The sequence below is a fragment of the Lutra lutra genome, chromosome 15, assembly GCF_902655055.1.
Source record: "Lutra lutra chromosome 15, mLutLut1.2, whole genome shotgun sequence".
Lineage (NCBI taxonomy): Eukaryota > Metazoa > Chordata > Mammalia > Carnivora > Mustelidae > Lutra > Lutra lutra.
Window position 1 is genome coordinate 1,860,629 of NC_062292.1, and position 25,481 is coordinate 1,886,109.

Genomic DNA, 25,481 nt, shown 5'->3' on the forward strand with positions numbered 1-25,481 from the left:
GGCTGCCGCAGCGGGGCGGTCCTCCCAGGCGCGGGCTGGGCCAGGCGCGGCGCCCCCGGGACGCGAGGCTCGGGGCGGAGCCGGCGCGCGGGAGCGGGTGGAGACAGGGCAGAGCCCGCCGGCTCCGCGGACTCGCGAGGCGCAGGAAGAACCGTGCCCGCGCCTGCACCTGCTGGGCCCCCAGGGCGGCGGGCCCTCCCTCACCTCCCGCCGTGAACTGCCAGGGCCAAGTTGACGTTTGCCAGACCCTCACCCCATGCCCTCTACTGCCTCAGTTTCCCTGGGATCTGGGGGAAGGGTAATGCCTCGTTAGGGGCACCGAAGCACCGTCATTTCGGTGAGGAAGCAAGGGGATGAGTACACGGGTCCGTAACGGCCCAGAGCGGGTCTGTGGGCCTGGACCGCTCACCGGTTCCCACCCTTGTGCAGTTCGGCCGCGGCCACGGAGGCAGCAGAGCAGACTCGGTCCCACTTACTGGCTGTGCCGGCGTGGGCAGGGGCGCGACGTCTTTAGAGCTCAGTTTTGACATCTGCGCAAGAGGGTGATAATCTTTTCCAGAGACACCTGTGGGGACGAGAGAACGATACTGTGAGGGCTCTGATTCCTAGCAGCCGAGCGTGGAGCACACCTGTGTTACTATGACTGGGGTTTTCCTGCCTCAGGGGCCCCTTGGGTTTCTTGGAGGATCTGGCTGTTTGACACGGCCTTAAGCAATTGCACGACTGGGTATTTACCTGGAAGATACAGATGTAGTGAAAAGAAGGGCCACCTGTATCCCAGTGTTCATAGCAGCAATGGCCACGGTCGCCAAACTGTGGAAGGAGCAGAGATGCCCTTCAGTGGACGAATGGATAAAGAAGATGTGGTCCATGTATACACAACGGAATATCACTCAGCCATCAGAAAGGATGAACACTCAACTTTTCCCTCAACCTGGACAGCACTGTAGGAAATTATGCTGAGTGAAATAAGTCAAGCAGAGAAAGGCAATTATCATATGGTTTCACCTATTTGTGGAACATAAGGAATAGTATGGAGGACATTAAAAGGCAGGGAAAAATGAAGGGGGGGGATCGGAGGGGGAGATGAACCATGAGAGACTGTGGACTCCAAGAAACAAACTGAGGGTTTTAGAGGAGAGGGGGTGGGGGGATGGGCTGGCCTGGTGATGGATATTAAGGAGGGCACATATTGCACGGAGCACTCGGTGCTTCACAAAAACAGTGAATCATGGAACGCTGCATCAAAAACTAATGATGTACTGTATGGTGACTACCGTAACATAATAATTAAAAAATCAGATCTTATTTTGCTATTGATAGAAAACCTGAGAAACCTGAGCATTATTATAACTGTCTGAGATTCCTTGAATCTGCATTCCTCCAAGTTTGTCTTAAAAAAAAAAAAAAAAGGGGGCGCCTGGGTGGCTCAGTGGGTTAAGCCGCTGCCTTCGGCTCAGGTCATGATCTCAGGGTCCTGGGATCGAGTCCCACATCGGGCTCTCTGCTCAGCAAGAAGCCTGCTTCCCTCTCTCTCTCTCTCTGCCTGCCTCTCCGTCTACTTGTGATCTCTCTCTGTCAAATAAATAAATAAAAATCTAAAAAAAAAAAAAAAAAAAAGATTTTATTTATTTATTTGCCAGAGAGAGAGAGAGACTAGCAGAGGGAAAAGCAGGCTCCCTGCTGAGCAAGGAGCCTGATAAGGGACTCAATGCCAGGACCCTGGGATCATGACCTGAGCCGAAGGCAGAGGCTTTATGGGCTGAGCCACCCAGGCATGCTCCCAGCTTCTGTCGTAATTACAGTTTGTCTCCATAGATCTGCTACATTGTAACCTGGCACCTCACATGAGGTCTCCATGATGTCCGGCTTCTCCACACTTCACTTCTCCTCCACACAGTCCCGTCTGCTCCTTTGCTGATATACCCTGTCCACTTAGAATACCCACCCCTCCCTCGTTGCGGAACAATGTCTGTTCAGAGTCCTCCCTCTATCCTTAATTCTGGACTCAAACCGCCCTTTTCCATTTAATGAACTACCACGATATTCACATATGATACTCATATCAAATGCCCTCTATTTGTGTGGGTAACTATTGTTTCCCGACTAGATTATAAACTGTTCAAGAGCGCAACAGTGTCTTACTCTTCTGTATCTGTGAGAGCCATAGAAGCTGACAACCATCAGAATTCCCTGGGTAGCTTTCACAAATTGTAGATTCTTTTTTTTTTTTTAAGATTTTGTTTATTTATTTGACAGACAGAGATCACAAGTAAGCAGAGAGACAGGCAGAGAGAGAGGGAGGGAAGCAGGCTCCCTGCTGAGCAGAGAACCCGATTCGGGGCTCGATCCCAGGACCCTGGGATCGAGCAGAGAACCCGATTCGGGGACCCTGGGATCGTGACCTGAGCCGAAGGCCGAGGCTTTACCACTGAGCCACCCAGGCACCCCACAAATTGTAGATTCTGACTCTGACACAGGGCTGGTAACCACTGTCCCATGATACCCAGCCTAGTGATTGGCATAAGATAAGCAGAGGTGTTATCAACAGTATATGAGAGAAACTTTAAAAAGCAGTGAGGGGACGCCTGGGTGGCTCAGTTGGTTGGGCAGCTGCCTTCGGCTCAGGTCGTGATCCCAGCGTCCTGGGATCGAGTCCCGCATCGGGCTCCTTGCTCGTCGGGGAGCCTGCTTCTCCCTCTGCCTCTGCCTGCCATTCTGTCTGCCTGTGCTCGCTCTCTCTCCCTCGCTCTCTCTGACAAATAAATAAATAATTAAAAAAAAAAAAAAAGGCAGTGTGTCCCTCAATCCCAAGTTTACTGCCAAAGTTCTTGCAAAATTATTGTAACCTTTAGTTAGGCTCTTTCACAATTTTATTTGCATATTGGCCCATGAGTCGTTCATTGTGCATGATACGTTTATTGCCTCACATTTCACAGAGACAAGATAACTGTATTGTTTGGCTCTCTACTTTTCATATCAGTTCCAGATTACTTTGTAACTTTCAACAATCTACATATTAAACATGTGATTTAATAAATAACATCTCTTCTTCCTTATAGGATGTTCAAGTGTTGAGGATTTTTTCTGCTTCTCTAATTTTCTGATTTTTTCTTCTTTGATTCTGGGGGGGTGGTGGGCAGTGATATGGTATATATTTGCTGACTGATTGAAAGGTTAATCTATACTTGGGACAACGGTAATTGTGCTTTACATCGATGTAAACAAAATGATGTACACAGATCCCACTGAACAAAACATCAAATAATAGAGCATGGCATTCGGGAAGAATCTTTTTAATTGCACATTTGAATTTTGGTCTTAAGGTTCTTTTGAGGAGAGTGACCAGTGAAGGGAAGGGGACACGTGGCTTCCTATGTTGATTCTTGGTCTTCTGGCACAATGTTGATTCTGGTCTCTATGTTGATTCTGGTCTCTCTGGTGCCTTCCAGAGGCTTCTCTGGAAGCCTTGTGACACAGGTGTAATAGGGCTGCATAAACAGCAATCACTGGAGACCCCAGAAGGTCTTACAGAAATTCCCTCAAGTCACAGACACCAGCTGCCTTCCAACCAGTAGCGTACGCCTTCCTCCAGTCCAAAAATAAAAAGGCATTTTTATTTTTCCACAGTCCGGTCTTCTGGTAAGCCAGATGCTTCGGTCTCTGGTTAATGAGTCTGTCAAGAAAGGGACAGCAAAACCCACAGACCACGGCAGATCTCTAGCCCCGACTTCCGGGGCTTAAGGAAGAGGCGGAGCAGGAAGGAGTGGTGGCTGGAGAGTCTGGGCTTGTGGCACAATCCTTCTGCTCTCATCCAGAACTAATCTACAGGAAACCCCATGTCCTTTTAAAACAAGTATTTCCAGAAAACCGCAGCAAACATGCTACAGCTGAAGTCAAGTCTGGCAGGAAGCCTGATGTTCAAAAATAGGATCCTGTGGAGGTTGAATGAAGAGACCAGCAGGACAGTCTCTGAAAACAAGACAGAAGTAATTAAACTAAATTAATTTTCCTTAAAAGAAAGCAAGCAAGCTTGTAAGCAAGACAGCGAGCGCTCAGCATATCTGTCCCCTAAAGATCCACGTAGTCTCTTTCTGGATTCCAGACATTTTGCCATCTAGGAGACTTTCCTTAGGAAACTCCACTACTCACAGAGCTTTTGGGAAGAAAGAAAGTGTCAGATTATTTCTGTTGTCCCAGCAAGTCACAGAGGGAATTGGCTCCATAAAAGTTGGTAAGGGGAGCCTAGGTGGCTCAGTGGGTTAAGCCTCTGCCTTCAGCTCAGGTCATGATGTCAGGGTCCTTGGATGGAGCCCCACATTGGGCTCTCTGCTCAGCAGGGAGCCTGCTTCCCTCCCTCTCTCTCTGCCTGCCTCTCTGCCTACTTGTGATCTCTGTCTGTCCAATAAATAAAATCTTAAAAAAAAAGTCGGTAAAATTTTTCTAATAGTATGACTTCTGGCCATCAGGCAAGGCCATGGGGTTGTTAATACCTCCAAGCAGCCATTAATGGGAATGTCACACATCCTGAAAATAGTTATATCTTGTTAGAACATTTCTAGCCTGGAGGAAATGGAAACCCTCATATAAACTTAACTTTCTATTGTCACTCTAGTGACATATCTTATCCCCAGCTGCCAAAACAATTTCCTTCAAGTCTTAAAAGCTTAATACATACTTAAAATTGAACTATTTTACTATATATTACATTATATTTATTATATATATATATTATATTATAAACCTATAGTTTAATTATATAATGAAACATCAAGGTTTAACATTCTTTCTCTTTCCCCTACTGTTCCATTTCCTTCAAAAATATCTTCAGAGGTAACTTACCTTAAGGGCTCGGGTCAAATGCAGCATTTGTAAAAACTCCGTATGTTCCCAGGTGGCTAAGGAAGAGAAATACAAAATACAAAAATGACCGACTATGCAGTGCTGGTCCCTGCCCATAGTCCAGCACATGATTCCTGTGGAGACCTCAGAGTACCACCCCACCCTGGAATTCTGCTTTAAAAGGGAAACAAAAATAAATGCCCAAGAGCTTTCTGAGATCCCACTTAGGAGCTCTGGGTGATTGGCACAGCACTTACACCCACGCAAAGTTATTGTTGATGCTCTAGGTACCCGAGTACCTGCTACGCCTCTTCTTGGTGAGAAGGAATCCTTAGAAAATACCCAGGCTTGATGTTTGATCCTCTGGCAACAGTTTTCAAAGAATGGTAGTGCTGCCCCTTACAGGTGTTTTTTTAATTTTCATAGGGATCAAGAATTTTACCCACACATAGTGGGAAAGGGTCAGGGGCGGTGGATACTACAGTAGGCACAGAGCACAAAAGAATTATCCGGCATTCCTCATAATTTTAGAATATCTATTCGATATTCCTGTAGGTGAATAACCCCTGAGCCTAGAATTTAATTGCTTTACATATAAATAATATTTTTTGGCATCTTTTAGAATACAATGCCACATGAATTGAGGAAGAATATGACAGGTTTTCCAACCCTCTACCAGAGTCATTCATCACTTGAAAAAGTCAGGCTGGTGTTGGCAACGGCTCTGACGCTGTCTGAGACAGCGTCCTGACTGTTGGACTTTACGGTTGTTGACCCAAAGGTGCTCACTGCAACCGGCCAAATAGTGCCTCGGCTCTAGCGTTTTATTTCCATTATTTGCCACTTTCCCTTTCATTTCTCCTTTACTTTATAATTAGGGCACTTACTGATCTTAAAAAACACTATGTGTGGTTAGGATATGTTATCTGTGTATTTTACTTTAGAATTAGTAAAGGGGACAGGGCAAAAACTCTGTTGCAGAAAGGGGGCATTACATGTAATCATTCTGACATATTACAGTGAATTAAAAAGCCAAACTAGACACATTTACTCAATCTTGAAACAGGTCTGTCTTACCTTTGAGGGTTCAAGGGGCTTTCTCCATCATCTAGAATAAGCAAGAAGACACAAATCAGTTGAAAAGAAACAAAAAAACCAGAAGGAGGAGGAGAAAGGTCATCAGTGGTAGGAGGGGCTGGGAAAGTCGGTGTACAGATTTTCAGATGGGCCCATCATCAGGCGTATACTGAGAACAAGCTCTCTCTGAGAGGTAGGACCTCTGTTAGGCTAAATTAAACACTGGCAGTATGTAACCCAGAGTCTTCTCCCCTTTCTTCTCTTCCCATTCAGTGACAACGTCTTCTTTTTCCTCCGGTTCCTGCCTTCAGCGTCTTGGCTATTTGTCGTCATTGTTGTTGATGTTGAGATCATGGGTTCTTGACACCCACTACTCTGATCCTTGAGGCCCCCAATCACTGCAACCTATGTCACACCCCCAGCTAATCACACAAATCCACGCCAACATAACAAGGGCTGTCTGCCTTCTCTGGTGACGCAGGTGAACAGGGCCTCCCATCTTAACCCAAACAATGACGCGGACAGTGGAAGCTTTAACATGGCAGCAGGCCTGTCAACCTCCCATGGATAGATAAGAGGGGAAAATCACCTCATGGCTAAATGAATTTTAAAAATATTAGATCAAATGAAGATAACAAGTATATTCATTACAGGGCATTATTGAGCCTTCAAGGTGACAGGGACTATGCATTTTGAATTTAGAGGGAATGTATGCAGCATTTTACTATTATTTGACCACAGGATCTTAAAAAGGCTAAAATCAGCTTGGGACAGGTCAAGGAAAAATCCCCCATCCTCACAAATGAGTTTATTCATTATTAAAGATGTTGGAGGATGGGTGGCTGCTGGTTCCTCTTCATGGTCTGGAGTGTTCTCTAGCAATGTCCCCAAACTGAAGAAAGAACTTGGGGAAAATGCAGGAATAGTGTGATTCTGACATGGTTATGGAGAGTAGGATCTAGGAGACTAGGAGCCCCTTCTGCAACCCTCCGGGTTTGGTTAAATAAACACAAATGGTCCACCGAAGGACTGGTTGTGGCTCTCTGGTCGTCAAGCAGAGCGTCAGAGTGCCACACTTTGTCCTTTGTGCTCCGCACCCCTTCCCGGGAGTGTGAAGGAACTTTAGAAAACCAGCCTCAGTGCAATGTGGCTCTGTGCATGGAGAGAACTTCAGATGACAGAGCAAGTGGTTCTGCCGTGGAGCAGTTAAGAACGGTTTTCAAGTCGTCAGTTCCGCGAGAACCCCGTCAGCTACAACAGCCTTACCTTTGAAAATGGTATTTCTATAGGTAAGATTGATGGAGCCATTAGTATGTATTTACTGAATGCTCCTCTGTGCCCGTCCTAGTTCTTTGGGCACATCCTAGCGCCCATCCTTTGTTCTCTGACATCGCAGTATGTGTGATGTTGGAGGAGCTGGTGCCGCTGTCAGAAGTGGCCATTACCTGTACTGGGGCATCTGAGCTGAGCCTTCCTGACGCCTCAGATGCCCCTAGTTCCCTTCCATGAGAAATGATGGAGAGACACGTTAGCTATGAAAAGAGGTTTCTGAACTCATGGCTGAACATTTGGGGCAGACAGACAAAGACTGCTTTAACCCTTAAGAGATGGTTCCCTTCTTGTACTCCTAGACCAGACCTCCTTCTCTGATGAACAACCTGGGAAACACATCTCCCTTACAGACGGTCTTCCTCCACGGGGTCACGTCCCTGCTTCAGTCCTGTGTTAGCTCCAGGCATTTTCATGGGAACGTACAGATGTCCCAGTGTGTCACACCAGTCATGACTGAGCAGCCGTTCCTTACACCTCTGGCTTCATTTCTCCCTTCCTCCAGAAGCACTTGATTTTGATTCAGAAGCACTAACTACCTAATACCCTGGGTCAACAAATGACCGTCACATAAGAGAATGATGAAGGAGGAGAGCATGACACTTGCCAGTTAGTCCTGGTGATAACTAAGGCTACCTAGACCAGAGATCCTCCAATGCCAGTGAGTCAACTGGCCTCATCAGAGTTCAGAGGGGAGGGCTTTTGAGAAATTCAGATTTCCAGGCCAGCCTCTAGCTCTCCCTACATGAGGACCTCTGCATTTGCAAAGGTGATTGTGATGGGCAGTCAGCTCTCAAGGTGACTTCTCCTGGGCTTGTTTTCTTTAAGGGAAAATGTTTTTCAAACATGGACTACTGACGTCGTGGTTTGACGGCCCCTCCCCAAATGACAAGAAAGAAGAAAAGAAGGAGAAGACACTTTCCTATTTACCTTTTTGTCTGAGGCGCTTTCTTAGTAGAGCCAGGAGTGTCCCACACGTCACCAAACCTATTGTAGAAGCCACTGCTCCACCGAAGTAAGTCAGGGCTTGCTGGATTGTCAACGGCCCTGCTGTGGGACAGACACACAAGCAGGGCGTAAGAAGCGTGTTGTACCAAGGACCATCATTCTTCCAGGAGGGTCCCAAGGACTGTGAGTTGTGAGACCACACAAGATTATCAAAGGTCCCGGCAGGAGAGATCTAGAAGACATAAAACTACACCAACAGTGTGGGGAGCATTTTATTTTATTCCTAATGCTTAAATATCAACACAATGTCCAAAGGCGTCAGCGGAAGGACTTAATAAAGTGAACAAAATGGGGGCACCTGGGTGGCTCAGTGGGTTAAAGCCTCTGCCTTTGGCTCAGGTCCTGATCTCAGGGTCCTGGGATCGAGCCCCACATCGGGCTCTCTGCTCTGTGGGGAGCCTGCTTCCCCCTCCCGCTCTGCCTGCCTCTCTGCCTACTTGTGATGTCTCTCTCTCTGTCAAATAAATTTAAAAAAATAATAAAGTGAACAAAATGATGAAAGAAGTGGAAGTTTAAGCACGTAAAATAAACCATGGGTTAATTCTGGGGGCCAAAGATTCAGTATATGACAAAATGTAGTTGTGACAAGCTGTGGAGAAATAAATGAAAACGTAGAAGGTGTACGGAATAAACCTACAAAGACATGAAGCTAAATTTAAAAAGATCTATGTGTTTTCAGAGGTGTGTGGAAAACCAAACTCTCTGAGATAGTAAAGTAGCAATCTGCATGAAGTAAGCTCTGGTTAAAAACATTCCAAAACTCCAGGATGTCTTACACACAGATTATAACGAAATGAGAGGATTCGTTTGGTACATCTGAGCTCGGAGAAAGGAGTGGTGACTGTCTACACAGAGTCACTGAATTTAATTCCCACTGCTCTGCGGAAGGCAAGGAGATTCTGCTCCATTTGTCATGAAACATTCATCCACACAGGGAAACCCAGTGATGGAAAGGGAGACCACGGTCAGAAATACACAGAAAAGAAACACTGATTTTGTTACGTTCCTTATCAAAGTGGCTTCCTAACCCCTGTGGGAAGTATACCTTGGCAGGCCGGCATGGGAGCTGACCACTGGCCGTTCTCTCGGCACGCTGTTCTCGCTGAGCCGTTAAGTACCTGGCCCTCCGGACAGTAGAAGGTACAGGTTGATCCGTAGCTGAAACCGCCCCAGGGGTTGGAGCAGTTCATGCTGCCAGGTTCAATCACGGGCAGCTCAGAGCATCTGACAGCTGCAGGGAAAACAAACACGTTGAATGAAGGTAGCAGAGCTTACGGTCTCCTCTGTAACCTGCCAGCATTGCTGGCAGATCCGAAAGGGGATGGGCCACTTCGACAGTCACACCAACTCCTCCAACATCACTTGTGCTGCGATGTCCGCTCGGAGAACAGCAGCCCGAGAGCTAGGATGGGCACCGAGGAGCGTTCACCGAATACCCACTAATGGCTCCATCAATCTTACCTACAAAAATACCATTCTCAGAATTTCACTTCTCAAAAATACTACTCTTCTAACTGGATCATCAGCACCACTGGTAATTAGCCGGCATGTCAGCACGTGTTAATTAAAGTATTTAATACTTGTTCAACACAGCTGCCTCCAGAAGCTCAAAGGAAGTAGACTGTCGCTTTCTCTAACCTTTCCTTCAAGGAACTTCGGGTTATTGTCCTTAACTCGTGGATGGAAACTAAAGCTCGGGAAATCAACTCCAGCATTACTGAGCAAGAGCAACATTCCCAAAGCATCATCCGGGTCCTCATGGGGAACCCAAAGGCAGAAGAGACACAGTACTTCTGTATGGGGTGACAGCATTTCCAGGGACATCGCGCGTGGCTCGTCCTTTTCACTAGGTTCCAGTTAGGAAAGTACGGGATGTTTACACTATCAGCTCATTCATGGAATTGCAACTTGTCATTTCACGATTTTTGTAGTTGGTTTTGTGTTGGGTGTGCTTGTTGCTTTCACACATTGGGACATTTGCAAACATTTCCTCCTTTATGTCTTTGAGACCAAGGCATTTACTTGTGACATAGCAAGGGGAGAGGTGACATGCCTGTGGCACATTACCACCAAGTGGGATTAGTGTAGCTTTCATGGGGGAGATGACATGTGTAGTGGTCGTTGGGCTGGATGGGATTTCAACAGGCAGTGCGACGAGTGTGGCCACCAGCCGGAAGGCAGCAGCAGAGCTGCATGCCCCTTTCCTGTTACCTCTACATGCTGGAGTTCCTCCTGTCCACTGTCCTGAAGGTCTGCATCTGCGAGCACTGTCTCCCATGAGTGTGAATCCAGCTTTGCATCCAAAGTAACAAGTGGTGTTCAAGCCAAAGTTTCCCAGATGGTGCCTACAGGACATGGTTCCTTGCTCTGGCGTGATGAGGGCTGGGCATTGGACCTCTGAAGTACGAGCCGTTACTGTGCCTGCGTGAAAACATGTTTCTCTTTAAAGAGCTCCCATTCAAAGGAGCATAATGGAGTTAAGACTGACACAGAGTAACTTAACTGGCTTCCGCCCTGGTAGCAAGGGAGGCTCTAGCAATAGCTCCTCAAGGAAGTTAAGGGGAATTGTTCATCTCAGGTATGGAAAACCAGATGAGAAAAAAAGTACCTAAAAATATCCTTGGAGGGGGCGCCTGGGTGGCTCAGTGGGTTAAAGCCTCTGCCTTCGGCTCAGATCATGATCCCAGCATCCTGGGATCAAGCCCCACATCGGGTTCTCTGCTCTGCGGGGAGCCTGCTTCCTCCTCTATCTCTGCCTGCCTCTCTGCCTGCTTGTGATTTCTGTCTGTCAAATAAATAAAATATTAAAAAAAAAAACAAAAAAAAATATCTATCATCTATCTATCTATCCTTGGATAGATAATTCTCTAGACCAGAGGAAGAATGGAAGGTGGGACATGATGTCAATGTTACCAACATTTAAAAATAAAATAAAACAAAACAAAAATTGAAGAGTTGGTGCAGAAATGTAAAAAATTCAGCCGTAAACCAGATATGCATAAGCTAACTGTCTGCCCTTGCTGCTTTGTTGGGAGGTGGCATCGTCTGGTGGCTGAAGGTCCGCATGAAATGTGAGGTGTGCGTGACATCACCGGCTTTGTCACTGATTTTCTACGTAGCAGGAGGATGCTCGTTGACCTAAAACCTCAGTTCCTTGATTTGAGAAATGGGACCAGTGACTCCATCCCTCAGACCCTCCTGATGATGAAGCGAAGGAGGCCATTCAATCGACTCAGTAAAGGTCTCTGAGAAAAAGAGGCCAACATTATGAAAGAAAATTTCTGCTTAAGAATCCATAGATCTTGGGGCATCTGGGTGGCTCAGTCAGCATCTGCCTTCAGGTCAGGTCATGATCCCGGGGTACTGGGATCGAGCCCCACATCAGGCTCCCTGCTCAGGGGGGAGCCTGCTTCTCCCCCTCTCTCTGCCCCTCCCCCCACTTGTGCACTGTCTCTCTCTCTCTCTCTCTTTCATAAATAAGTGCAAATCTTCAAAGAATACATATATTTTTTAATCACAGAAATAAGAAGTCCTGTCACTCCTTACAAACTTTTAAATCCATGGGCTGTGATTCTTTGATTCTAGTAGATGACCCATTTTAGACTAAGAAAAAGAGCTTTCACAGTAATAGTATTATAATGCGTATCTGTCACAAAGTAAGAGCTTTTTTTTTTTTTAAAGATTTTCTTTATTTATTTGACAGAGAGAAGTCACAAGTAGGCAGAGAGGCAGGCAGAGAGAGAGGAGGAAGCAGGCTCCCTGCCGAGCAGAAAGCCCGATGCGGGGCTCGAACCCAGGACCTGGGATCATGACCTGAGCCGAAGGCAGCGGCTTAACCCACTGAGCCACCCAGGCGCCCCACAAAGTAAGAGCTTTTATAAGTGTTTGTTATTTTTGAAGAAAATTTCCGGGAGAAGAGCTGTCTCAGTGAGTGTATAGTATTTTACCTTCGCAGGTCGGTGGAGGTGCCGTCCATTTTCCAGAAGCTGTGCACTCAACATTACTGGATCCTTCCAGCTTCAAGCCCTTGTTACAGGAGAAACGGCAGGTGGAGCCAACCCCGAGCTCCTTATGCGTGTCAGAACAAGCCAGGCTTCCCCGCTCTGGAGCAAATAATTCTGGGCACTTGATGGCTGGAGAGTCAGACAAATTATGTCACAATCTTCAAGTTTATTCAGAAGCCAGGTATGCACCGAATTCATTCATTCATGTCTCTAACAAATATTTACTGAGCATCTACTAGGTCAGGTGTTTCGCTAGGCAGCCGGTATTCCACAAGTAATAGGACAGATCGTTTAATGCAGTGGCGGGGAAGGGATGGCAGGCTCACAGCTGAAGGTGTAGGGGGAAGTTACAGAAACGAAGAAGTCAAGGGTTTAAGCAGTCACACGTAAGAACCCACAATTTCATCTCCTTCTCTACGCCCCTGTGCTTCGGAGACCCTGCCTCCCACGGCTCTAGCTGTCCTGTCTGGACGGGTGCGGTCCCTGATTCCACGCCTGCCTTTCCTCCAACTCCTCAAACCCAACGTATCTAAAAAGGCAAGGATGATCTTCTGTTCTAAACTATTTCCTCCGTTTGGATCCCCAGGCTCTTTTTTTAATACCACAGTCCCCTAGCACAGGAAAGCTGAAAACCTCCTGGTCAAGCTAGATTAGTCCCTGGAAATTCCCTGAAATGACTTATGTATACTTGCCTCTGGTTCTTGGTCATGCTGCTCTGAAAGTCTTTCTCTTTTCACTGAAAAAAATCCTACCCCTCCCGTAGGAAACAACTGACCACAGCCTCTGTAGAGACTATGCTGATCTCTGTAGCCTGGACTTCTTTTCTGAACACATCAGTTTTCTGTTTGGGCTTACATGTCGTCATACCCCTGCTGTAGCTTCCCTCACCTACTGGATGGAAAACTTGTAAAATCCAAGAGCCAGGGGTGCTGGGCTGGCTCAGCATGAAGACCATGTGGCTCGTGATCTTGGTGTCATGAGTTCGAGCCCCACACTGGGTATAGGGATTACTCAAAAAAAGAAAAAATTTAAAAAAAAAATCCCAAGAATCACAAAACTTTGTGTGTTTCACAGTTCACACTGCCGGGTCTCAAGAGCTGGTACTCGGCAATCATTTGCTAAGTGGGCGAATAAACGAATTTTTAGTTTAATCAGCCATTTCCCTCAAAAAACTTTTAGAAATTACTGCAGTTATTTATTTCTGTAAGGACCATGTCTTTATGTCCATTAAATTCTCTGACATAAGACTATCATGTATCATCAAATATTCGACAAACTCAGTGACCATTCTTTCTTTAAATCCAAGCTATTTGAACGCAATGCCTTGGTCAAGTCAGGCTCATTTTGCTTAGCTCTTTTGCCTCAAAAACAAAACAAAACAAAACAAAACCTCTTGAAATCTTATGTGGTATTTCTGGCCTTTACACAGCACCCCAAGTGTTTTTCAGTGACAGGCGATTTGCCAAAAGATTGTGGATCCTCATGTCATGAATCCATTCAAACAAAGTAACATACTGAATTTCAGTTTAGAATGCTCAAACTTTTGAGTAATTGGTAAATCCATGGCTGGCAGATCAATTTCATTTACCAAACATTTATTAAATATGTCTATTAGTGTAAATCATAGACATTAAATCACCTGTGGAACAGTTTCACTAAAATGACTTTTTTAGAATCTCTCAGGATTTTATATTTAAGCCCAAGAAAGTGTATAATGTCAGCTGCAGGACAGCGGGGACCTTGCAGTTCTTTTCAACCCTAAGTCCCAGGGTTGGGATAGGGGATAGGGCCTGGCATCTAGTAGGGTTTCTAAAATGTTTGTCAAATGGACGTAACTTGGATGTATGTAACTTGGATGCATGCTAGTGAGTGTGTTTACATCTGAAAAGAAACTGGAGTTACTCTTTGAAAAATTGATTCACGTGACCGTCAGTATACAACGAGAGTTACTACAGCGTTAAATACACTGGGGGCCACGGCTTTGATCTCAGTTTTGTCAGTCTTGTTCTGCCAAGATTGTAGCTACAGGTTTTTGCTTTTTGGGGCGTTGTTGTTGTTTTGTATATGAAAGTCTCCGAATCCTCTTAGGTAAGAATTAACCTTGTCCAAACAAAGGCCTAGTCTATGTGACTTTAAGGCTTTGACTTCAAATCAAGTAAGGAAGACATTCTCCTGCCTGAGAGGCAGCTTTGATGAGATACACAGAGGCCTAACCCCCGTCTGGTAAATGGTGGGCGCCCAGCAGACGTGGCTGAATTACACATGTGAAGTGGCCAAGGATGCCACCGGGGGAGGGGCCTAGGGCCAAAAGAGAGGAGGAGTAATTAATTACGAGAATAGAGAATTGATAAGAATTGTTTTTGTCACGTGCTTAGTGCTCTATCTCCATGGGCTTCCGAGCAGTGCTGTCACAACGACCTTCACTGATGTTTTCTGTAACCCACAAAGCAGGTGTATGCAATTGTATGTAAATCCATGAACCGTTGAGTTCACTGGCCCTCTGTCATTAACTGACAGCAGATTGGCTTATATTATCTTAAATAGATTTAGTAAATTCTCCCCTATATCTTTGTATTATCTCTTTTTACTTGAGTTAGATATAATTTTTGTCAAGAAACTCTTGGAAGGAAGATACAGTATAAATAATAAATTCCTAAACTCAAACTTTAGAGATAAAGACCGCATCCCTCTGGGGAGTCAGAGAAACGTTGGAGGGTGGAGAAAACAACAGAGACGTGAGCCGGGCCAGGGTTCAGAGGGCAGCGGGGTGCTATGTTATAGGACTTGGATGAGCAGGAACCTGGTGGAGCAGAGACGGGACTGGGAATGGTCACTAGGAGTTGGGTCCAGTGGCCAAACGTGGTCTCCAGACGGTCAGTGACAAAGTGATTAAGAGAGCAGTAAAATCAGTGAAGATAATGGCCCAGCAGTTGGGGACATAAAGGTCATAGCAACCAGAGATAAGCAATTTGGGAAAGGACTTCAGGTCCTGGGGGAGGAAGGCGGCGAGGAGCCTGGGATATACGGCAGCACCCAAGTCGCGAAGGGCCAAGGGACTGGTGTTCTGACTAAAAAGGAATTAAATATCTGCAGAGCCACTGGAAAATGAGATCTCGCATTGCACTCTGAAGTGGGAGACCGAGTGCGCCACCGGCCACCCCGTCCGGCTAACTCAGTGGTCCTCAAGCCCTTTTGATACAGAGCCTAGATTCCACAAAACTCTATGCAAAAATTAGGGTTCTGGATCAATGCTGAAGGTTAAAACGTTACAGATTCAAGCATGTAGGAGAAGGAGAGGAATGATTTGCCTAAATCCAGAGGATAAATTTGGAGGGTGAGGTGAAAACACAGACCAAACAACCAGAGCTGAAGATCAGGCTCAGACAGCGTTGCTGGTTCTGAGGCCCACACCTGGCCGAAGCTGCCGGCCACGGCAGGACCAGTTCCAGGCGCTGGGCAGGGCTGTCCTGAACCGTGGGAGGCAAATGCCTCCTCTCCCAGAGAAGAGGGGGCTGGTGGGCACAAGGGGAAACAGGGGCTTTGAAGATTATAGCTGTAACAACCACATTGGTGGCATATATGATCTAAAAATTTAGTGAGATCATTCTTAGGCATTTTTTATTCTTTAGCCTTAATGCAGAATGTGGGAAAACAGCTTATGATAAATGTCAGTGGAATAAAAGACTGAGTGAATGAAAAATGAGTGGGGAAGCCTGAGCCCTTAGTGTTCTAGCCCGGAGTGTTCTAGATTCCTCCGGTGCCTGCAATATAGCTCTCACGGCAGATGGCAGCCTTCTATGTCCTCAACCTCAGACTTCTTGACCAGAAGACATCGGTGTGTCTACTCCTCTCCTTTCGGAATCTTGGAAACTGCCCCCCCCTCCACGGGCTGTCATGTGCCTTAGACGGTGCAGGGCTTGGGAAGAGCAGCGCAGGTCTTCTGGTATTAATCTAGCGCTCACGCCTCAAGAAGGAATAAACAATGTCTCAGCTTTTTTCTCTTTCATGCAACACTAATAGATTTCTACCAACACAGCGTCTCGTCTGATCACCAGGCATTGCCATCTCTGAAGTTCATGGCAGCCGGTAGAGCGGCAGCCTGGCCACTGGCCAACAGAGAGCGCGCGCGCGCTAGAGACCGAGGGTTTAGGGACGCCGCCGCTGGGGGGCAGTGCAGTGTCACGATGACACCGTGGCCGGACCTGGCTGGAGTCCAGCTCCTTGGCCTTTGCCATCTAGGCATCCTCTCGAAGCCCCCATTTCCTCGTCTTTACAAGGGATCGGAATAACCACGCTCATGGTTGTGGTGCGCGTCGGATGGGATTCTGTCTGTGACAGAGCTGGTCCTTGTGCCGTAGGCACTAAACATCGGCTGTTGGTGCCCGTCTTGTCATGACTGAGCACCCTGAAAAGGGCCGGGCCCATGACGCCCTTGGAGAGTAAGGTTGAGCTACGGAGAGTGGCCTTGGGGAGCCTCTATTCTAGAGCATTGCAGCCGTGAGAGCCTGGGCTCTGTTAGCCAGAGGCTCGGGGGAGACCAAGACAGACGGGCTCTGGCTCCTGTTTTGAAGGGACAGTTCACTGTCCACAGGGCTCGTGCTTGAGTAAATTCAACAGTGAATGAAAAGCGGCAGCTGGCGAGTGTTTGCCACACGGCGCCTTCCCTGCCGCCACAGGGGAGACAGAGCTGAAGGAGGCCTGGGTCCTGCCGTGGAGGACCTCTCAGTCCACGTGGAGGCAGAGCCCGCAGAGAGGGGCCGAGTGGCCTGCGAGGTCCTGGAGGGGCAGGGATGACATCACATCCATCGTCGGCTCAGTGCGGGGCTTAGCAGGGCTCGGTGAAGGCGGTGTAGGAAGCGATGAGCCGCCAGTGGAAACACACTCCGGAAGGAAGTGAAAGTCCGGTGTCCCAGCCGCGCTTCATCTCTTACTCGGGGTGTGAATCGCAACCGGTCGCTTAGACCCCCTGAGCCTCTGCTTCCTCGGTTGGGAAATGGAGATGACACCGCCCTTCCCCACTATTTCAGAACAGGGGAGACATCGAAACTCGCAGTGATACTAAAGCACTGTACCAGGCTGTGAAGCGTTTAAAGGCACAGGGAAATGCAGAGAGCAAGACAGAGTGACCGTGCTCTGCGGAGAGGGGGTTCGCTTTAGATCGGGAACAGTTTTACATGAATCCCTGGTGATTCTTCCTTCTGGCCTCTTATCTGAGAAGCCATATGAAAGGACAGAGCCACAATCTTACCTTCGCAAGTTGGTGCGGAGCCTGTCCAATGTCCAGATGGAGTGCAATCCAGTACTTGTGGTCCGGATAGAGAGAATCCTTCATCACAGGCGAATCGGCACATGGCCCTGTAACTGGAATCCCCCAGAGGCTGGACGCAGGTCATTGTCCCGTTGCGAGGGCTTCCCAGAGCTGCGCATGTACTGGCTACCACGGGCAGAGAGAGCAGAGCAGGGTCGTTAGAACACAGCAACCTGAAATCAGCCTGTGCACACACCCTTCATCCACCCCCAGCATTTGGCTGGAAAGATCGTTTGAGCTTCATGTGCTTCCTCACCACTTAGAGGTCAGGCAAGTGGAGAACAGCAGCAGCTAATGGCTGCTCGGCATCCTGAAACCCCTCCATCAAGAGCTTTAGACGTCATTTAAAAAGGGAGCTGGTGGTTTGGAAAGATAGCTTCAAGCGTCCCTGGACAGGCATGGAAGTGGCTTTGCCACCTTTAGAAACAGAACTATTGGCCTCAGGGTGACTGGGTGGCTCAGTGGGTTAAAGCCTCTGCCTTCGGCTCAGGTCATGATCCCAGGGTCCTGGGATCGAGTCCCACATCGGGCTCTCTGCTCAGCAGGAAGCCTGCTTCCTCCTCTCTCTCTGCCTGCCTCTCTGCCTACTTGTGATCTCTGTCAGATAAATAAATAAAATCTAAAAAAAAAAAAAAAAGAACTATTGACCTTGCCAGAACACACTGACTCATGATAGGAAACAGGAAAACAAAGTAAAATACTTTCTCCTCCCACAAAAGCTCCTTTCCCCAGCCAACGGGTAGAAAGAATCTGGGTCCAAATCTTTGTTGTGTCCTTACCAGCACAGTGTCTCTAGACCTTTCCAAACTTCAGTTGCTTCATCTGTGAAATGGGAAAAATTATACTCCCCGCCTTGCAGGGGCCCTCAGTTATACAGAATAATAAATTAAATCAGATATAAAAAATTAAATTTAAAAATATCTTAAAGATCACAGACACATGGTAAGCACATAATGGAACTGGCCATCTGCAGATGCTCTTCCCACCAATGTCATCCTATACGGTGACCAGCCCCAGTGACTGACTTGTCCACTTACAGAAAAGGTAAATTACAGCTCGTGGTTCTCTACCACAATTCATACACACAAAGCTGGAGATGCTGGGGGACTGACTTGGGTTGGAGATCATGCTCTGAGGGATGGGGCAAATCACTTAAACCTCTCTGAGCCTCAGTATCTTCACTTCTAAAATGAGGAAAATGGCACTGCCTAGCTCCCAAAATTTTTACAAGGGTCAAAGCAAAAAAACACTCTTAAGTAAATGTCAGTAGCTGTTGAGATGTCCCTCTGCCAGTTAGAAGCGATAATGTCCAGATTCAACATGTCCACATTAAAAAATGAAGACTAAGAGAATGTGCGGTTTAGGGCTTTATTCTTCACTATTTGGTTTGACTGAGTAGCGTATGGCTTCGGACCAGAGTCAGTGACAGGAGGTCTGAACCCATGGCCACTCTTCAGCCACTGACTTGAACTGCTTGAAGTTCCAAAAGTATTTTTTATAACTTTCTCTTCCCTTTCCCCACTCCCCTCTCCAGCTATATCCCCCTCAACCTGATCAACTTCTCCAAAGACCTAGTCATTTTCTGCCACTTGAAACATCTTCCTGTCTTCAGTGTGCACGTGTGGGTGGTGGGAGAGAGGAGAGGAGACATGTCAAGAAGGCTGTAACCTGGAAGGACCAACTGGGAGGGTCTTGGTGCCATGGAATCCATACCAAGCTCTTTTATGGCCTTGCCTTCTGATAGCGGGGGCTCTGAGAGCTGAGTGTCAGAAGGCAACAGGCAAAGGGGACCTAGAAAAGGGAAATTGTCTGATAACACTGTCAGGAGTCTTACAACAGCGAGCGGGTTGCAAGCCTTCTGGTCCCTTCCTGCCCAGCCCACATTTGGGTATTTCACTTGAAGCTCACCCAACAACAACAGGAGAAAGTTCAGTCAGAGTCAACAAAGAGCTAAAAGCAGGAGGGAACTAGAAGGTCACAGGAAGCCATGGTGAGTGTCAACCTCCCTGCAGTGAAACACCCACAGGCAGCACAGTATGGGGCAACTCTGATGACTGTGATAGAATTCTGGGGAAGGATCCCAGTCCCTGGGACAGCCCTCCTCAGGGACTCTGAGTTCTTCCCCAGAACTTCATGGATTTTGTAATATACCCAGGCTCCAGTGTGGCCAGGATTAAAGCTGAGAAGGCAAGGTCAGAAGCCTCATTCTGGTCTTTCTAGACCCTGCTTGGAAGCTACTCTCAACCCCAGCACCAAGGGCTTGCCATGCTCTGGTGCCTGGAAATGAAGGATGTCCAATTCTGTTGAGTTCATTCATTCATTCAACCATTCATTTATTCGCTGTTGACCTAACGTGTGTGTGTGTGTGTGTGTGTGTGTGTGTGTGTACGTGTGTGACCTGAATAGCAAGTGGTTTCCTCTTCATTAAAAACCTGTGTCTGCCTGCTTTCACTCAGATGTTAAAAGTCTGTACAAAGTGAAAGGCAAAGGCAAACAATTCAGGATTATCTATTATTTTACTATTTGATTTTATTATTAAAATTATATATGCATCATAAAAATACTAATTGCATAGAGGGAAAGTGAATGGGGAAAATATTGGAAGATTTCATATAAGAAAGCTAACAATGCCTATTTCAGGCTGGGAGTATTTAAGAAGATTTTTTTGTTTCTTTATGTTCTTATTTTCCTGTAGTTTTACAAATAAGAATCTTGCTTTGTAAAAGTGATATTTTCATAAATATAACCAAAGAACTGGATACATTGAGTGGGCAAAAGGAACGGGGGGAGGGTATAAAAAGCATACATCTGTGCTTCAGTTCCCAAACACAAAGGATTAGAACCCATTCTATTTCATAAAATATTGGCAGACTACCCCGGCTCTCTTTTCGGCCAAGTACCCCAAGTGCCCCTCCCACGGCATCATGATACCCATAGGGCGCCCGCCTTCCACCTGGTTCCTAGGAGCAAAATGCCAGTCAGCCTTGGGGCAACCATCCTGAAGCTATTTTTTCCCTTGTGGACTTCTTTCAAGGCATTGTTTTTAGCCAGGAGAACAGTGTACCTGGTTCATGACAGAAGCCTCTAGATCCTGGTCAGGGGCTGATAGGAGCCCTTCCCTATCTCCTACTGCCAAACATCCTGCTATTCATGTTATCTGCCTGGGCTTTGAAGGCGACTGACTGCATTTGGAATCAATGGGTTACAGATGAAAGTGTTTATTAATTTTCCAGTCCATTTCAAACTTCTGGCCCCTAGACAGTCACCACCGCTAAAATACAGCCTTTTAAAATACAGCCTACAGTGGATTTCTGAGAAGGTGAGGAGAATTCACCTTACCGTGGCATTCTGGAGGAGGAGAGCTCCAGTTCCCAGAACCCAAGCACCGAAGCACGCTTGCTCCCACCAGGTGTGAGCCTTCATTGCACGTGAAGCGGCAGGTTGATTCGTACCTAAAGGCACCAAGTGGGTGGGAGCAGTTCACCTGCCCCTTGTTTGGAGCGGGAAGATCCTGGCACTGCAGAGCTGCAAGTAAGAAAGTGAGGGAGTGAGGACAGAGTAATACACGAGTACACATTAATTTTGACTGTTTAATCCTTTCTAGCGCCAAGAACGGGGGTTTCTGAGTGGGGATTGTTTAAACTGAAGGATGAGAAAAGCCTCCATCACAATGGCACATGGAGGAATTTATACGGAAAACTCTAACTCGTTGTTAAGCATTTTGGCAATATGCATGAACAATTTTCAAAAGATCATATTTTTAGACTCAAGAACGTATGCTAAGAATGTAATCAAGATGCATATCAAAAAATCAATTCAGAGATTTTTTTTGAATGAAGACATTACTTTGTCAGAGCAAAATACTGAAAATAAACGGAAATGCCACTGATCAGAGGCTGATAATAAATTATGGTGAATCGATGAAAGGAGTACTAAAGATCGCTAAAAATTATATATTTCATCTTGGAAAGATATGGGAGGTATCTCAATGTACAATGTTCAGTGAAAAGCGAATAAAAATTACATATATGCTATGATCTCAATCATGTAAAATAGACGGTCAGAGAGAACAGGTGCACTGTAATATGCTAAGTCTTTTCTCACTGTAAAAATGTGAACAATAATTGTAACTACCTTATGGAGATATGTAACTACCTTACGGAGACTATAAAGTGCTCAATAAATATTATCTGTGGTCGACAGATATTACTGGGGGTATCAGCAAGCAGCAGCAGCTCGTGCTGACAGATGGCAGTAACACCACTGGAAGCGGACCCTGACCATCTCTGCAGAAAACACCTGGGAAGCCTGGCCGCGGAATTATTGAGACCACATCTCAGGAAGCTAAAGAGAGCAGCCAACTATCTTGGGGTGTGATAAGACATTTACGTGCCTGGAGACAAGAATGGCCCCAGAGGGATTCTCTTAAGATCTCTCCCTCCCTTTTAAGCACAGCAAAGCTCCCTTTTGTGTCTGTCTCTCAGACACATTCACGACACATCCCATTGCCCTTGCCCTCATGGTGTATGGTCATCTAGTCCCTCACTGCCTCATTTTTGGGTTCATTTTTCCTTTTTTTTTTTATCGTGGTAGGATACACATGGTATAAAATTTACCACTTAACTACTTTTAAGTGCACAGTTCACTGATACAAAGTACACTCATCTCGTTGGGTAGCCATCACCACCAACCAGCGACAGAGCACCTGTCCTCATCGTGCACTGAACCTCCATACTCATTAAGCAGGAACCCCTCAGTCCCCCTCCTCTCAGCCCCTGGCAACCACCATTCTGCTTTCTGTCTATGATTTGAACTACTCCAGGGACCTCGTATGAGGGCACTCATCCCTTATCCTCATCTGTCTTCTTATGTCACTAAGCACAATTTCCCTCGTTTCATCCATGGTATAGCGTATGTCAGAATGTCCTTCCTTTTTAAGGCTAAATAATATTTCATTGTAATATCTCAACCACAGTTGTCTTCTCCACTCATCTATTCATGAAAACTTGGGTTGCTTCCACGTTTTAGTTATTATGAATAATGCTGCTATGTACTTGAGTGTACAAACCTTTTTTTTCTGTTTGCAACCCTGTTTTCCAATGCCTGCCTCATTTTTAAATCAGGACATACTTAGATCCGGGGGGGGTCACATGAATTGCCCAAGGATCCCAGTAAAGAGCAACACGAAATGCCAATGTTGCATTTCTGGGGCGTGACTTCTGTGGGGGGCACCCCTCGCAAAAATCATAATCCTTGTGACTTCCTTATGCCTCTACTCCTGCAAGAGCAAAATGTGGAAAACATGAACTATCGAAGGAAGAGTACTTTGTAAAATCAGACTGCAGACATAGGATTTATAAGGTAATGTTGTTATTTGACATACATTTGTAAACTCAGCAGTTTTAAGCTCTCTTTGCACGCATTAATTCACAACCATGAATGAGGCACGTAGGTAAGGCAGATAATAATACTTCCATTTTACAGGAAACACCAAACTTCAGAGAGACCAAAATCTTGTTGCCAGGAAATGATGGAACTAGACTAAATGCCTTGTGCATTAGTCTTCTACAGTCCTACGTTGTTCCTTGTGCATCATTCCTTCCTCCCAATCTCTGTCTCTGTCTCCTTTCCGTCATGCCAACACATTCCATCAGTCAGGGCAACTCTCGTCTTGAGCTCCAATGTGCTGTAATGGACACGCGCTTTGCTCACCGTTTCCTCCCTAGAGCCGACACAAAGGGTCTGGCACTAGTGGTTCTTGGTGAATGTTTGATGCATAAATGCCTTACTTCAAATGCAGGTGTGATGCCTAATCAACTGAGAGACACAGAAGGAACGTTCCAATGTCACAGTACCTTGACACACCGGGGCTGGCGCTGTCCACTGTCCCAACTCAGTACACTGGACTAGGTCAGCTCCTTCCAGCTTGAAACCCTCGGCACAATGGAAGGTACAGCTGGTGTTGTCCTGGAATGCTCCTGAGGATGGGGAGCAATCCATGCTGCCATGAAGAGGACTCTCCAGTGGCCTGCAGGCAATGGCTAAATGGAGAAAGTTGTCGTTGAAACTGGGTCGTGGAAGGGCTCAGTTCCTTCTCAGGAAGACCTCTCAAGAGATGCATCTTTCCTACCAAAATTACCCACATGTTCAGAGCCCTGAATCCTCCCTTTTCCAAAATGGAAACTGCCTAGAACACCTTCCTATGTCCTCTTTGCCTGAGTCACTCACCTGCCCTTTGATTTCAGCTTAGACTGCACTCTCCTTAGGGAACCTTCCCTGCCCACCCCAGCTCAGGAGTAATGACTCCTTTAGTGCACTCCCCATGCCCCCTGCACCCGCAGACACTGTCCGAGCACTACCCCTTGGACCACAGGCTCCTTGAGGCTGGGCTCAGTCATTCTGAGCTGGATCCCAGGGCCTGGCAGTGACTGGCAGATCAAAGGTACTCTTTAAATATTTACTGGTGGTATTTGTGGAATTGGATCTGAAAGAGTTGACATGGAACAGGCTGGACTTTTAAGGAAAAAGCTGGGATAATAGAGCCCATTGTTGATACACTATTACCCGGGCTTATAAAATGATCCTGAGTGGGTCATATCTCTGAAACACAGGATGTCATCTTCATCAGACTTCGAATGCCAAGTGAGTGCAGCCCAAGGAGAGTTCCTGCATGAAATTAATCCCTGAGTGACCCCAGTTCTGATGAAGTTGGATTTCTTTATGCACTTCCTTGATAAAGCATTTTGACTCCAAGCTATTCCTGGTTGGTTTTTTGTTTTTTGTTTTCAGACAAAAGCTCCCATCAACCCTGGGCTTAGACCTCTGGTTTTTACAGAATCAGGGCCTCTAAGAACCAAAGATCCTCTAGTGCTTCTTCGCTCTTCCTTTACGGATGAGAAAAGTGAGGTTCGGAAATGTTAAGTTACTTCCAAGTTCTGCTATCTGGACAGTAGCCAAGGTAGGCTTGTAATCAAGTCTCCTGGGCACTCGCTCGTCCAATCTTCAATTTCCTGCTGCCCTATCCCTCTTTCTGCCTAATGAGCTGAGGGTATGAGGCAACTGCACGGAATTCAGCCTTGTGCTCTTGTGCAAGGGTAGAAGGTTGTGTCACATCCTCAGCCAGGACAGCCTGCCTCCCTCCAGTATCAAAGTCACCTCCAAAAACTTCAACAGGGAATCCCCCTCTTTGTCCTAATAGCCACGTCTGACTTCCTCTCAAGCAGAGGACTTGTCCCACAGCTGTATTGCCAGCGAGGCAGGAAGGGGAAAAAAGAGATAGAAATTGAGTGACCGGTCTAATGCTAGCTACTTCACCGATGCTATTTCACTGTGTACTTTTTACATCCTTCTTTACTTTTACATCCTCCTCACAAAGCACCCGGGAACTCTTAGCTCATTTCATGGGTGAAGAAACCATGCCTCCTGGAGGTTGAAACACCTGTTCCACTGTCAGAGCCCAGAGGAGGCTTTCCTGAGGTGAAGAGCCCTTGATCTTGCCACTGTGCCATGACCTTCCTGGGTGGAAGGGGGCAACTGAAGGAAACTCCTACCTTCACAAGCTGGCGAGGGTGCGGTCCACTGGCCAGAGCCCGTGCAGCGGAGAGAGGCCCAGCCCCTCACCTGGTAGCCAGGTTCGCATTCAAATTTGCAGCTGGAGCCATATGCAAATGCAGAGAGGGGGTGGACACAGTCCATGGTTCCTTTGCCAGGGGCTTCCAGGAGTGGACACTGCACAACTGGAGAGAAGCACCAAGGAGAGAAAGAGAGAGAGAGAGAGAGAGATCCTAAGAAAGGAAAAACCAGGCCCACAGCTGGAAGACAATGATCAAACTACCTCAGGAAATCCAGGGGCAGCTAGGGATCTGTGAGGGTCAGAGACCCTCACGATGTTTGTCCAGACTTGGGGACCAGTC

At 46.7% G+C, this 25,481-nt stretch overlaps 1 protein-coding gene across 2 annotated transcripts in view; it reads right to left on the minus strand.

Annotated features, from left to right (window-relative positions):
• Nucleotides 1-3,280: 3,280 nt before the first annotated feature.
• SELP (selectin P) overlaps nucleotides 3,281-25,481 on the minus strand; it is a 43,108-nt gene continuing 20,907 nt past the window's right edge. For both annotated transcript variants that reach the window (XM_047705403.1, XM_047705404.1), the window contains 11 exons: nucleotides 25,119-25,304; nucleotides 23,424-23,609; nucleotides 20,908-21,093; nucleotides 17,509-17,694; nucleotides 12,204-12,389; nucleotides 10,468-10,677; nucleotides 9,302-9,487; nucleotides 8,179-8,298; nucleotides 5,920-5,950; nucleotides 4,843-4,898; nucleotides 3,281-3,972 (listed from right to left, as the gene is read on the minus strand). In XM_047705403.1, coding sequence (XP_047561359.1) covers nucleotides 4,844-4,898; nucleotides 5,920-5,950; nucleotides 8,179-8,298; nucleotides 9,302-9,487; nucleotides 10,468-10,677; nucleotides 12,204-12,389; nucleotides 17,509-17,694; nucleotides 20,908-21,093; nucleotides 23,424-23,609; nucleotides 25,119-25,304 — 1,532 coding nt within the window. In that variant the 3' untranslated portion in view covers nucleotides 3,281-3,972; nucleotide 4,843. The remainder of the gene's footprint in view (nucleotides 3,973-4,842; nucleotides 4,899-5,919; nucleotides 5,951-8,178; nucleotides 8,299-9,301; nucleotides 9,488-10,467; nucleotides 10,678-12,203; nucleotides 12,390-17,508; nucleotides 17,695-20,907; nucleotides 21,094-23,423; nucleotides 23,610-25,118; nucleotides 25,305-25,481) is intronic.